Here is a 13,379-nt window from a genome sequence, read left to right as displayed (position 1 = left end):
TTTTTTTATTTTTTAGATTGTTCCTTTTTTTTTCTTTCTTCCTTTTTATATTTTTTTCTTTGCACTTTTTTCGGTATTTTTTTCCTTTATTTCTTATTTTTTGCCATTTTTCTTTTTTTTTTGTTTCTTGTTTTCCTTTTCCTTTTTTTATATTTTTTCTCATTCTTTTTTTTTGTTTTGTTGTATTTTATATATATACGTTTTTCATATTTTATATTTATTTGTATCAAACATATATTTTGAATTAATTGCTCCTCTCTCTCTCTCACGCTCCTTCTCTACAAGTTCACTGACCGTTAACGTCGGACGCTAGCGACGACCTAGGTAACGCTGGAATCAGGTAAGTTGGTTTCCCTCTCCCCTTCGTTTCTCTCTCTCCCCGTTTCTCTTCACCCCCGCTTCTAGTCCACCCCTACTCCTGCCCCCACCTAGACACTACCATCGTCGGAGTGCTGGGAGTTCCCGCCGGATCGGCGTACTTTCAGTGATGGATACAGGCGATACACGAGAAGAGTCGGCGATATAGAGGTAGCGATATTCAAGCGACGATAGCTTCCGATAAGTTCCACAGGAAGAGCCGGCGGTTTTCGGTCTAAACTCCGGCAGGTCTGATCCGAAGACGCATCTCCAACAACCAATTTCAGCAACAAAATTCTCTGAAATCAGCAGCACACAGAGTATCCCGATGACATCTAAACTTTGAACTTTTAGTTACTCGTTACAATTTAGTTACTCCCGATAATTAAGTTTCTTTGTATTATTCTGTCCCCTCTACGTTTTCTGATTATTTCAACTCTTGATTTCCTGTAATTGCCTTTAATTTGTGGTATTGACTTTTTCTTGCTTATTTTATTTACTCTGTGTGGGCCTTATTTCCCTGATGTTGCTTTGTATTCCTGGCGGTTGTTTTGTTACTATAGATGTTTATATTCTCGTGGTGTAGTTGTTTATATTTTGGTGGTTATTGGTGTAGTGGATATGCTTGTTGATGGTAGAATAGGGCCATGTCTGAGAGGGTTGGGGCGGGAGTTGTGCTGAGGGTGGGGGACAAGAATAGGGCAAGGGGAGGGGGGCAAGGTCTGGCGTTAAGGGCGGTAGAGGAAACGTGTCGCTAGAGTTGATAGGCTGAGGGTTAGGTCTTGGAATATAGGTACTCTCCAAGGAAAGCCCATAGAGCTGGTGAAAATTCTTAGAAAGAGGAGGATCAATATTGCGTGTGTCCAGGAGACCAAGTGGGTAGGGTCTAAGGCTAGAGATGTGGATGGTTACAAGCTTTGGTACTCAGTAAGCGAGAGGAGTGGGAATGGAGTTGGCATTCTAGTAGATGAAGAGCTTAGAGGGCAGGTAGTGGAGGTTAAGAGGATTAGTGATAGGTTGATGACTGGTAAGTTGGCTTTTGGGGGGTTTACCCTGAACGTGTGTAGTGTGTATGCGCCGCAGGTGGGCTTGGATGGGGAGGAGAAGATGGGGTTTTGGGAGGACTTGGATGAGGTGGTGCGAGGCGTGCCTAGCTCTAATAAGATTGTTGTAGCAAGGGATTTCAATGGGCACATCAGGGTGTTACCGGGAGACTTTGGTGATGTGCATGGTGGTTTTGGTTTTGGGGAGAAAAATGAGGAGGGAACTGCTCTGTTGGAGTTTGCGAGGTCCTTTGGGCTGGTGGTGGTGAATTAGAGCTTCCCGAAGAAGGACCATCACCTGATCACCTTCCGAAGTACGATAGCCAAGACCCAAATTAACTTTTTACTGCTTAGGAAAGGGGATAGGGTGTTGTGTAAGGACTGTAAGGTCATTCCAAGTGAGAATCTTTCGACCCAGCATAGGATCTTGGTGATGGACTTGGGTATAAAGAAGTACAAAAAGAATAGGGGTGTGGAGGGTCGACCGAAAGTTAAGTGGGGCGGCTTGACGCCAGTAATGCATGGGAGATAGGGGAGAAGTTGGCGGGTATGGGCGTGTGGGAGTGTAGGGGAGACGTAGATGGTATGTGGGATAGGGCGGCTAGGTGCATCAAGGAGACTGCCAGGGAAGTGTTGGGTGTGTCTAGGGGCCGGGCCGATCACCATCGGGGGGATTGGTGGTGGAATGAAGAAGTTAAGAAGAAAGTGGAGACTAATAAGGAGGTGTATGCTAATTTGGTTGAGAGTAAGGATAAAGAAGAGAAGCGGGTAATAGGGAGGAGTACAAGTTAGCGAGGAAGAAGGCTAAGCTAACAGTTATGGCTGCTAAGACGGCAGCGTTTGAGAGCTTGTATGCAGGGTTAGAGAAGAAATAAGGGGGAAAATAGGTTGTTTAGGCTGGCTAAGGCGAAGGAGGGGAAGGGTTGTGGCCTCGACCAGGTGAAGTGTATTAAGGCGGAGAATGGTAGAGTATTGGTGGAGGATGCTCACATTAAGAAAAGATGGCAGTCGTATTTTCATAGGCTCTTGAATAATGAAGGGGATAGAGTAATTGTGTTCGGAGAGCTGGAGCAATTAGAAGAGTGTCGTGATTTTATGTATTGTAGATGTTTTAAGGTGGAGAAGGTCAGAGAGTCCGTTCGCAGGATGCGAAGGGGTAGGGCGACGGGGCCTGATGAGATTCTCGTGGATTTTTGAAAGTTCGCTGGTGAGGCTGGTTTGAAGTGGTTGACTGATTTAATTAACGGCATTTTTAAGTCCGCGAAAATGCCCAAGGCCTGGCAATGGAGTACTATGATACCTCTGTATAAGAATAAGGGTGACATTCAGAATTGCAAAAACTATAGGGGTATTAAGTTATTGAGTCACACTCTGAAGATTTGAAAGAGAGTGGTCGAGTTGAGGTTGAGAGGGGTAGTGTCTATTTCAGAAAACCAATTTATATTTATGCCCAGGCGCTCGACGACAGATGCAATTCACCTGGTCCGAAGATTGGTGGAACAGTATAGGGAAAGGAAGAAGGACCTGCACATTGTGTTTATCCACTTGAAAAAAATGTACGACAAAGTCCCTAGGAAAGTCCTTTGGAGATACTTGGAGGTGAGTGGGGTCCCGATGACGTATATCAGAGCAATCAAGGACATGTATGATAGAGCTAAGACCCAAGTGAAGATGGCGGGAGACAATTCAGAACATTTCCCTGTCTTAACAGAGTTGCATCAGGGATCTACTCTTAGCCCGTTTTTGCTTTCTTTGGTGATAGATGTGTTGACGCGGCGTATCCAAGGAGAGGTGCCTTGGTGTATGCTATTTGCAGATGACGTGGTTTTGATTGATGAGACTCAGGGGGATGATAAATTAGAGATATGGAGACAGACCCTTGAGTCTAAAGGGTTCAAGTTGAGTAGGATCAAGACCTAATATTTGAAATGTAAGTTTAATGGCTCGAGGAAAGAAGATGGGGTGGTAGTAAGGTTGGATTCTTAAGCGGTTTGTAAGAGGGATAGTTTTAAGTATCTTGGGTCTATGATTCAGGAAAATAGCGAGATTGATGAGGATGTCTCTCACCATATTGTGGCAGGATGGATGAAGTGGAAGCTCACCTCGGGGGTGTTGTGTGATAAGAAAGTTCCCCTAAAGCTTAAAGGCAAATTCTACAGGGCGCCAGTCCGTCTGGCCATGTTGTATGATGCGGAGTATTGGCCAGTAAAGAACTCTCACATCCAAGAAGTGAAGGTGGCGGAAATGAGAATGTTGCGTTGGATGTGTGGACTTACTAAGGGTGATAGAGTTCGGAATGAGATTATTCGAGAGAAGGTGGGAGTGGCTTCGGTGGAGGATAAGATGCGGGAAGGAAGATTGAGATGGTTTGGGCATGTGATGAGGAGGGGCACAGATACACCGGTTCGTAGGTGTGAGAGGCTTGCTTTGGATGGCTTTAGGAGGGGTAGAGGTAGGCCGAAGAAATACCGAAGAGAGGTGATTAGGCGAGACATGTAGCAGTTACAACTTACTGAGGACATGACCCTAGACAGGAAGATCTAAAGGACGCGTATTAGGTTAGAAGGCTAGCGCCAAGTTGGGTAGGTAGGGTAGGGATTTACTTGGTACGTGTATTAAGCCTGTTTTGCTACCTTGTTACATGTTGTATTACGATTGCTTACTCTTCTTTGTTTACTATTCCTCTGTTCACTATTCTTTTGTAATTAGCGTATTTATGTATTGTCATCTTTTTGTTTGGAGTTGATTACTATTTCTTGTCTTGAGCCGGGGGTCTATCAAAAACAGTCTTGCTACTTCTCCGGAGGTAGTGGTATGGACTGCGTATATCTTACCCTCCCCAGACCTCACTATGTGGGAATAAACTGGGTTTGTTGTTGTTTGTGTAAGCATATATTTTAAATAAATTTATTATTTGTACTCGAATAGGTTAACCGTCAATATGTACATTTTGTCATTTGTATTTGTTTACAAATAAGTATGTGCATTAATTGAATGTTCTTGAGTCTAAAATATACAAATATACGATATATCATATATTACAAATGCAATGTTAGTATTTTGTATGTCAAATTTATCATTTGTATTTGTATAAATATAAACATGTATCATTTGTATATGTATAATTCAAGTTGTATAAACATGTATTATTTGATACATATGTAACATTTTCATTTATATAATTCATCATTTGTATTTGTATTATTCAATTAGCATCAATAAAATTCAATTCATGTCAATGAGTATAAACACAACTGTTCATAGAAATAAAAATAACAATTCATTTTCATTTATTTAAAAATATAAATGATGTAGTCAACTAAAAAGTTAAATACGAACAAACGAAATTACAAATACAAATAAATAAGCGGTCAACTTAAAATAAAATTCAAAATAATTCTTTAGAAATACAAGTATATCAATGAAATAAAATAAGCTTGGGCGGCACCTTCTTATCACACAGCACCCCCGACGCGAGCTTCCACTTCATTCATCCCGCCCCAATACGGTGCGAGACGTCCTCGTCAATCTCACCGTTACTCTGGATCACGGACCCGAGATACTTGAAACTCTCCCTCTTACCTACCTCCTGTGATTCCAGCTTCACTACTACCTCATTCTCCCGCCTCACGTCATTAAACTTGCATTCCACATACTCTGTCTTGCTTCTGCTCACCCTGAACCCTTTAGACTCAAGGGTTTGCCTCCACACCTCTAATTTGTCACTCACACCACGTCGAGTCTCATCTATCAGAACTACATCATCTGCAAAAAGCATACACCACGGCACCTCCCCTTGAATACGCCGCGTCAACACATCCATCACCAATGCAAACAAAAAGGGACTAAGAGTAGATCCCTGATGCAACCCTGTCCGGACAGTGAAATGCTCTGAGTCTCCTCCCGCCGTCCTCACCTTAGTTTTCGCTCCATCATACATATCCTTGATTGCTCTGATATATGCCAGCGGTACTCCACTCACCTCCAAGCATCTCCAAAGCACCTTCCTGGGGACTTTGTCGTAGGCCTTCTCCAGGTCGATAAACACCATGTGCAGGTCCTTCTTCCTCTCCCTATACTGTTCCACCAACCTCCGTACCAGGTGAATTGCCTCCGTCGTCGAGCGGCCAGGCATAAATCCAAACTGATTTTCTGAAATAGACACTATCCGTCTCAGCCTCACCTCGACCACTCTCTCCCAGATCTTCATAGAGTGGCTCAATAACTTAATCCCCCTATAGTTATTGCAACTCTGGATGTCCCCCTTATTCTTATAGAGAGGTATCATGGTGCTCCACCTCCAAGCCTCGAGCATCTTTGCCGTCTTGAAGATTTCATTAAACAATCCAGTCAACCACCTAACACCAGCCTCTCCAACAAACTTCCAAAACTCCACCGGTATCTCATCCGGCCCCGTCGTCCACAAAAATAATAAGAAAAAAAAAGACTGGGAAATCGAAGAGAGAAAAACCAATGAAAAAAAAAAATAACTAATGTTATTTTGTTATCCCACATGATTTTTTAAAAAATTTTGCTATTTAGTTTAATTATAAATTTAACTTTGTTAGTCTTTGTATTTTTTCTTTTTCGAATAATCCTGACTTTTACCTATATCTTTAAAAAAAGTTAAACTCTCAAGCTACATATAATAGACCTCCTAATTGAAATCCTTCTTTTTAAATTTTGATTCCGCAAGAAATAATAGAAATATTCTTTTAATATTAAACTACTAATAACTTTTAGCTGTCTGTCACGTATAATACCACATAAAAATTTCATACTTTATTTTACTAAACCCCTGTCGTCTATTACGTATAATACCACACAGAAATTTCATCTTTTATTTTACTAATCTTGACAACATTTAGACCAGAGAAAGTATAGCTAATCTCATCTGCATGTGTATTTTTGGTACTATGGGCGCTAAAATAAAAAATAATAATAAGAGAAATTTTAGGTCATGGCCAAACCAAAAATGACGGAGGTATAATCCAAGATTTAAATTATAAGAAAGCCATATTAATAGGTTTGGGAATTATAGACATTTTAATAGGTTTGAAAAATAATTCAGGAAGGGCAAGGTCATTTCAATAAAATTAGTGGGGTAAAGTTAAATTTAAATAAGAAATTTTAAATATATAAATATACATATAAAAATAATATTATAATAATTTAGAGTTGTTTTTGTTGTAATATTTTAAAAAGACATATAACCTTTAACTTCACGTATAATATGTTTATTAGTAAAAGTAAAATTCATAGTTAGTTATTTGCTTCAATACATGAATACGGATAAGTTGTTGCCCATTATTTGATAGTACATGGAAAAGTAACAACAATTAGAGCAACAAAGAAACATCCATAGCTGCTGCTCCCATGAGTCTGCCAATGGAAACATCATTATCAGTAACTAAACTAAGAGGAGATGATATCTCTTCTTTGTTGTTGGCGTCATTGAAACAGTAAACAGGTGCTTGCCAATTTGGATCATCTAGTACTTTTCCTACTTCAAATGTCATTACATGTGAACCGGCACCTGCACAAACCCAAATTTCTTTTGTTAATAACTCCAGTTCAATGTCCTCGAAAAGAAGTTATACGCACTGACAGTACGAGCAAATCACCTACCGCTGAAATTTAATGGATTATAACTTGAAGGGCCGGACAGAAATTGGAATTCAAACTTAGGGCTCATCGGCGCCTTTAACAAAGAAATTGCTGACAGAAATATTCCCAAGGGGCCTAGAAGTGCATACTACTACACCACACCACACTTGGCTCTCCGTCTGGTGCCTGGCAGAGCTAAGGGGCTTTAATTCTTACTCTTTATCCCCATCTTCGCTCAGGCTTAATGGGGCGTTACTTATTAGGGGGGAGAGTGAAGCCTCGAAAAAAGTCATTTAATTTTGCCGAGTCAACTAAAAAATAAATATTTCACCTCAATGTTTATATTTTGTACCGAGAATGGCGCTCCAAAATATGCTAACCTAAAGGCTTGTAATTAAAGCAATATTACCATTTATGAAGATCCAGAAAACAGGTCTCTTAGTAACAACATCTTCATAATACCAAACATGATCAACTCTATTCCAAACATTGCAGAGAAATCCATCCATATATCTCTGTCCCAAGTATTTTGCACCTTCAAACCAATTAGGCCTAAGTATTCCCACATTGAAATGCAAGACTCTGCACTCCTTGTTAGCATCCAAAGTGAAGTGAAAAGATGTGTGGTTATCCCATTCCACATGGTATTCTTTTTTCCCTAGTTGACTTTGTATTATGTTAAAGTTCCTTCCGTTAGGCCAATCGTACCACAAATCAGTGATCTGGAGATTTCCTTTGGTGTTGTTGTTGAAGAGAATTGAATGGAATTGTTCTGGCCATGGAGTTGGTTCTGGGTCACCGGATTCCGAGGCAGTGATGCACGTCAACCACAGGGAAAACGCCGCGACAAGAAGATGGAGACTGGAAATTGTAATGGATTTCCCTGAAATCAACATTTTTTCTTTTTCTTTTTTTCTCTCTCTTACTGCCATTCGTCTGTTGGCTGGCTCCTACTATAAAGAGAGTATGGATAGATAAGGTAGCAATAAATTTGGGTGAAGGGAAAGACTCTTCCAGAAAATAAAATTATGTCTGGCCTGGATTTTTACACCGTTATAGTCTGACCCTTTTCCTTGAACTCGGCGGCTCATAACAAGATTTTAGTATATCGGATTGCCCTTTCGTTTTATCCGTAAGAAAAGTTATCAAATCAACAAACACCACAAAGAATCAAGTTACATTATTTCCTCGTCAATTTAAACATGTCAGTTGTATGTCCTTTTCAAGTTCTGGTAATGGCACCACGAAAAACAATTGAATATATTGTCTAAATGTTAAATAACTTCTAGCTACCCATCACGTACAAGAATACGACACAAAGTTTTCATATTTTATTTTATTATTAATAGCAATAACAACATGGGTGCAGCTAATACTCAGCATCTATCATCACGTTATTGAGGCCTTATTCAAATAGACCTGCGGTCCTAATAATTATTAATACACATTCATAGTAATAACATCAATTGAATATATTATAAAAAAGATAACCTGATGCACCAAAGCTTTTACAAAAAACTGCAGCACTGTTTTCAAGGCTTTGAACTCGTGATCACATGACAACAACTTTATCGATTAATCCAAGGCTCCTCTTCTGTTTTTATTATATAAATATTAAATTACTTCTAACAAATACTAGGTATATATCAAGTACAATACCGCACAAATTTTTCATGCTTTATTTTAATAATTTTGACTATCGTTTAGACTGCAACATCAAATACGAATACAGGAAGCATATTCAATCTGCATGTATCTCCCTTCCATTTTTTGGGGATAATAAGCCCTACTAAAATAGAAGACAATAAATCTCCGACATTTATGTAAATGACCCATACAAGTAGTGCCAAACCAAAATGGTAGCAGCATTTAGGACTTCGAGTTAAACGTAAACCAAAGAAATGCTTCATCATCGAAGGTTTTATAATAGCAATCACAACATGGGTGCAGGCCAGGGTAATACTCATCATCTATCATCACATTATTGAAGCTTTATTCAAACAGACCTGATATCTAATTATTTATTACACATACATAGTAATAATGAGTTCCTATACAAGACAGAAAAAGAACTACTGATTCCCAGCTATAGGCGCATCTCGGCCTTTCTTGATGTCATCCCACCCTCTCACCCAAGGTTTTCCTGGAACAGCACGAGTCTCTGGAGAAGCATGTTTGTCAAGGTTGTTCATAACCTTTTCATGCACAGCAGAAAACACCTACAGACGAAGTACTTATCAGATTAAATATACCATTCAAATAAACCAATCAGGTAAATTAGCAATTCTACAAGGTTCATGGCTCACAGGATTTGTATTTATTGCATCTGGGGGTTGCTCCTGACCAGTCAGCCACTTCCACAAATCCGGATTCTCCTACAGGTATAAATAGAATAAATATAGAGTAAGCCAGTTCAAGTTCACCTTCACAAAAGGAGAGTTAGCTTGCTACGACCATTTTACTGCATCTAAACAGATTACCTGTGTTTCTTTTTCCTTCAAACATTTGTTGAGGGAGGGGGTGAGGCAAGGCAAGAAGCGTTGAGAGAGATATTAGCTGATGGCTGAGGATCAGACGTCCATCATTGACAGAATCACAGAGAGAATACAATGGAAACATTGCCAACAGAGGCATTTGAACCAACTTTGAACTTTCGTATTTTATGACAATAATGGAGTCAAAAAAGAGGTGCATATATTTTACGATCACTAAACAAATCATAAAGGAAACCAGCAGATAATTACGCTCTGGTCATATTCTTTTTTCTTTGAGTTATAACCCACTACTAACTGAACCTCGTCTCTAACCAACCTTCCTACTTGTTTCTTTGTCCTTTTCACCCTCTTCTTTCCTTTGTATGCCTTAATCTTACACTCCTGTAATTTATTTATTTTTCCTTTTCCAAGCATGTTTCTGAGTTCTCGTGAAAAGGCAACTAAAGTCTGACTTGGCCCCAAATTAAGCCTGAATTCATACGTCCTACAAACCAATTGACATGCTACCTGGTATACGCATAATATCTTTAATTTCTCTTAATTTGGGGAAGGTGGGCAGAGTAGGAACACAGAAGACGAAAATACTCATCAAGTGCAACGCTTGCCTTTGTAAGTAATAGCAATTAAAGAGATTAAGCTCAATGTTGGTCAGCAGTTGAAGGAACCATAATTTGGGCCTCAGACCATTAAATGTAAATTTAGATGAGTTCAAGAATCAGTTACAGGTCAAATTAAAATATTGGCCCTTGGTTCTTAGCACTGCCACTAGGAAATATTTGTATATGTACAGCACATGGCAGAATAAATTTATACAGGGCAGGGCTTGCTGTACTTTACTAGAATTAAAGACACCAAGAAGCAAACCACCCCATGTTAGCCCAAAGAATTAGCTCAATAGTCAAGGATCTAAAGGGCCTCAGAAAATGTCAAGTCCTAACCCCTGAAGCCAAGCTGACCATTCTTCCACTCAACCCCACCACTTCCACAATTGGAAAAAAAAAAGGTTAAAAGAGAAGGAATAAGTTGTCCCCAAGGAATGAAAAAAGATACACAACCTGGAAAATCACCAATATTGAACTTGATGAAATTAGTAAAATGGAAGCAACTAATACAGCTAGCCAAGGGAAAAAAACGGAAATGACACAAATTCAAATCAATTTATATCCCACAAGCGCAATAAAGTGATGACCTCCATTTCCCCTACTTGGAAAAGCCATTCCTTCCAGCTCCTTGAGAAGTAGAACAGACTCAATTACTGTTGTAGCACCCTATCTTAAGCACATATACTAAACATAATTTCCAAATTATATCTAAAGATGTCGTTCGTAGGTGTGAGAGGCTAGCTTTGGATGGTTTCAGGCGGGGTAGGGGTAGGCCAAAGAAATATTGGAGAGAGGTGATCAGGCGGGACATGGAGCAGTTACAGCTCACTGAGGACATGGCCCTAGATAGGAAGATCTGGAGGACGCGAATTAGGATAAAAGGCTAGTGCCAGTTTGGGTCGTTGGGGTAGGGCACTACTTGGTAGGTGAATTATTCTTGTTATGCCACCTTGTTGCATGCTTTATTATGAATTTGTTTACTACTCCTTATATTTTTCCTTGTGGGTGGCGTTTGTTCCATGCTTTATTATGGATTTGCTTATTATTCCTTGTCTTGAGCCGGGGGTCTATCGGAAACAGTCTTTCTACTTCTCCGGAGGTAGTGGTAGGGACCGTGTACATCTTACCCTCCCCAGACCGCACTATGTGGGAATACACTGGGTTTGTTGTTGTTGTTGTATATCTAAAAATGTCAGCAATGGCAGATCAAGGGCTGAGCAAAGTGTTGGCAAGGGGTGGATTTGATCCCTTGTTGGAAAACTGCACAAATAGGACAAAATTGAATTGTTTTGTTACGTAACTGTTGAAACCCATGACAGAAAAGGATGCTCTTTTGTAGTTTCAAAAGGATTCAAACATTGCTCCAGTTCAGCAGTTCAAATTCTGAATGTAACACGTAGTGTTTCCCTCAATCTCCTTGTCATAGTACTTGCTTTGCGACTGTGTGAAGTTATTGAGGATCTATTGGTGGATAACTTAACATAAATTGTGTTCCTTTTCATTGATGACAACAACCACCACTGACAAGCATGGTCAATTAAGTGAGTTGAAATCATGTAGGAAGAAGTTCTAACTCCTAGCAGAGACACAATATGCTAGGTGATTCATCTCATCTACCTATGCCTTGGTGGGCAGGGTTACTCAGTACGTAGCAGACTTCTGGTGATTAAAATGGCAAACAATTAGAACCTCAAACAGAAACTTCTATATTGTTCACATTGAATACTCATACCTTCTAAACCAACAAAGAAAAAGATCCTTTTAATTGACTAGAGCGGCAAAAATGATGAGCTCTAATTATTGACAATCAAAATAATAAAACCCAAAGAAAAATGAGAAAGAGCAAAGAGGACTACTATAATGAAAAAGAACAAAGAATGTTACCAGGTCAAGGACATGAACAAGGGACTTAATTCCATTTTCGTCCATGGATTGTATGTGTTCCTCCACCCATTTTCCAAGAACAAGGTCTAGCTCCAGGTACCCTCTTTGTTTACTACGATAAATAAGTCTGCATCCATACAACAACAACAAAAAAAAAAAAATACACCAATAAGATACCATGAACCCGCCGGTGAACCGTATAACCCACCCAGGGAGAGGTGTTCACTCGAATCCCTAGGCAAAAAATTACCCTGTATATATAAGGTGATTTTTTTATTTTTTATGTACCTGTATAGATTTTGAATCCCCCCCCCCCCCCCCCCACCCCCACACACACAAGATTAGAGGTTCGTTGAGTAGTTTAGGGGTTCAAAATTCACCTTGAGGTTCCAAGTTCAAATCCTTCGAACCCCTTAGGGGTTGTTTGGTAACTGGTTTGGAGATGACTTATGCACGTATTAAATTATCAATAAGAGATACCACATTTGGTAGCTGGGTTAGGAGATAAATTATTCATGTATAACATATTAATAGGTGTTTGATTTGCAATTTAGAAACCCGCATCTAAAAGTACATATGTATAACTCTAACCAGCTACCAAACGACCCCTTTGTAAAAATTTTGGATACAAATAGTAAAAACTTCAAAAGTCACCTGTTAAATAAACGTCGTTTGCTCTCTTCATCGGAAAGATCAATATTATTCAGCGAGGAAGCCTCATTTGAAGAAAGAAAACGCGAAAATGTTCCAGCAAAAGGCCTAAAAGGAGCATAACAATAGCAATTAACATATTTTGAAAAAATAACACAACACATAAAAACAATATTAAAACAGCTAATACAAGGTCAGATTATTTTATTTTTTTCAACCTGTAGAGATTGTGAGAATGGAGTGTGGAGGTTGTAACAGATGTCCTGTTGGAGGAATTGAGGATTCTAGGAATTGTGAAGACAAGTGCCCTTCGTAAATTCGCCATTTTTGTTTCTCTAAAATGAAGCTATTTGAGGATCAATGGGAAGTTGAAATTTGATTTACGATTAGGGTTTAACAGCAAAGTTGAAGGTGAATTTAGGCGTGGCCTCTTGTGATTCACTATACCCCACCCGCCCCGCCTGTGAATACTGTTGTATTCGGGTATTTATTCAACCCGAACTGTTCCCTTTTCAAAATAAAAATAACAAAATAAATTGGGGCTAAGAGGAGAAATTTTGGAGAAGATTATAAGGTGGAAAATTAAAATTTTGGCATAATAAATATTATCTTCATTTTATATAAGTTGATATATTTATTTTTTTACATAATTTTTAAAAATAAATTAATAAGGAGGGTAAATTGACTAACATGATTCTATTAAATTCACATTACATATTGTCATTATAGAGTTAATTATT

General features: G+C 39.1%; 2 protein-coding genes across 2 annotated transcripts; both read right to left on the bottom strand.

The window, feature by feature from the left end:
• Nucleotides 1-6,615: 6,615 nt before the first annotated feature.
• LOC107862103 (uncharacterized protein At4g14100) lies at nt 6,616-8,178 on the bottom strand. The gene is made up of 2 exons (XM_016707555.2): nt 7,417-8,178; nt 6,616-6,936 (listed from the first exon to the last, which is right to left on the bottom strand). Exons 1-2 carry the CDS (start codon nt 7,937-7,939, stop codon nt 6,740-6,742), a joined length of 720 nt encoding a protein of 239 aa, XP_016563041.1. The 5' UTR covers nt 7,940-8,178; the 3' UTR covers nt 6,616-6,739.
• A 711-nt stretch (nt 8,179-8,889) lies between these two features.
• LOC107862102 (succinate dehydrogenase assembly factor 2, mitochondrial) lies at nt 8,890-13,231 on the bottom strand. Its single transcript, XM_016707554.2, has 5 exons — nt 12,858-13,231; nt 12,643-12,747; nt 11,989-12,115; nt 9,314-9,382; nt 8,890-9,226 (listed from the first exon to the last, which is right to left on the bottom strand). Exons 1-5 carry the CDS (start codon nt 12,962-12,964, stop codon nt 9,080-9,082), a joined length of 555 nt encoding a protein of 184 aa, XP_016563040.2. The 5' UTR covers nt 12,965-13,231; the 3' UTR covers nt 8,890-9,079.
• Between the last annotated feature and the right edge of the window lie 148 nt (nt 13,232-13,379).

The sequence above is a fragment of the Capsicum annuum genome, chromosome 3 (genome assembly GCF_002878395.1).
Source record: "Capsicum annuum cultivar UCD-10X-F1 chromosome 3, UCD10Xv1.1, whole genome shotgun sequence".
In the NCBI taxonomy this organism is placed as follows: domain Eukaryota; kingdom Viridiplantae; phylum Streptophyta; class Magnoliopsida; order Solanales; family Solanaceae; genus Capsicum; species Capsicum annuum.
Note: the sequence above shows the minus strand (reverse complement) of the source record. Positions and strands in the feature narration are given on the sequence as shown.

Coding starts and splice junctions, on each gene's coding strand:
- LOC107862103 (XM_016707555.2), bottom strand. CDS start 7,939: ATGGCAGTAAGAGAGAGAAAAAAAGAAAAAGAAAAAATGTTGATTTCA. Junction 6,937..7,416: donor TTTCTGGATCTTCATAAATG/GTAATATTGCTT, acceptor GGGTTTGTGCAG/GTGCCGGTTCACATGTAATG.
- LOC107862102 (XM_016707554.2), bottom strand. CDS start 12,964: ATGGCGAATTTACGAAGGGCACTTGTCTTCACAATTCCTAGAATCCTC. Junction 12,116..12,642: donor AAACGACGTTTATTTAACAG/GTGACTTTTGAA, acceptor GTATGGATGCAG/ACTTATTTATCGTAGTAAAC. Junction 9,227..9,313: donor ATGCAATAAATACAAATCCT/GTGAGCCATGAA, acceptor CTTCGTCTGTAG/GTGTTTTCTGCTGTGCATGA.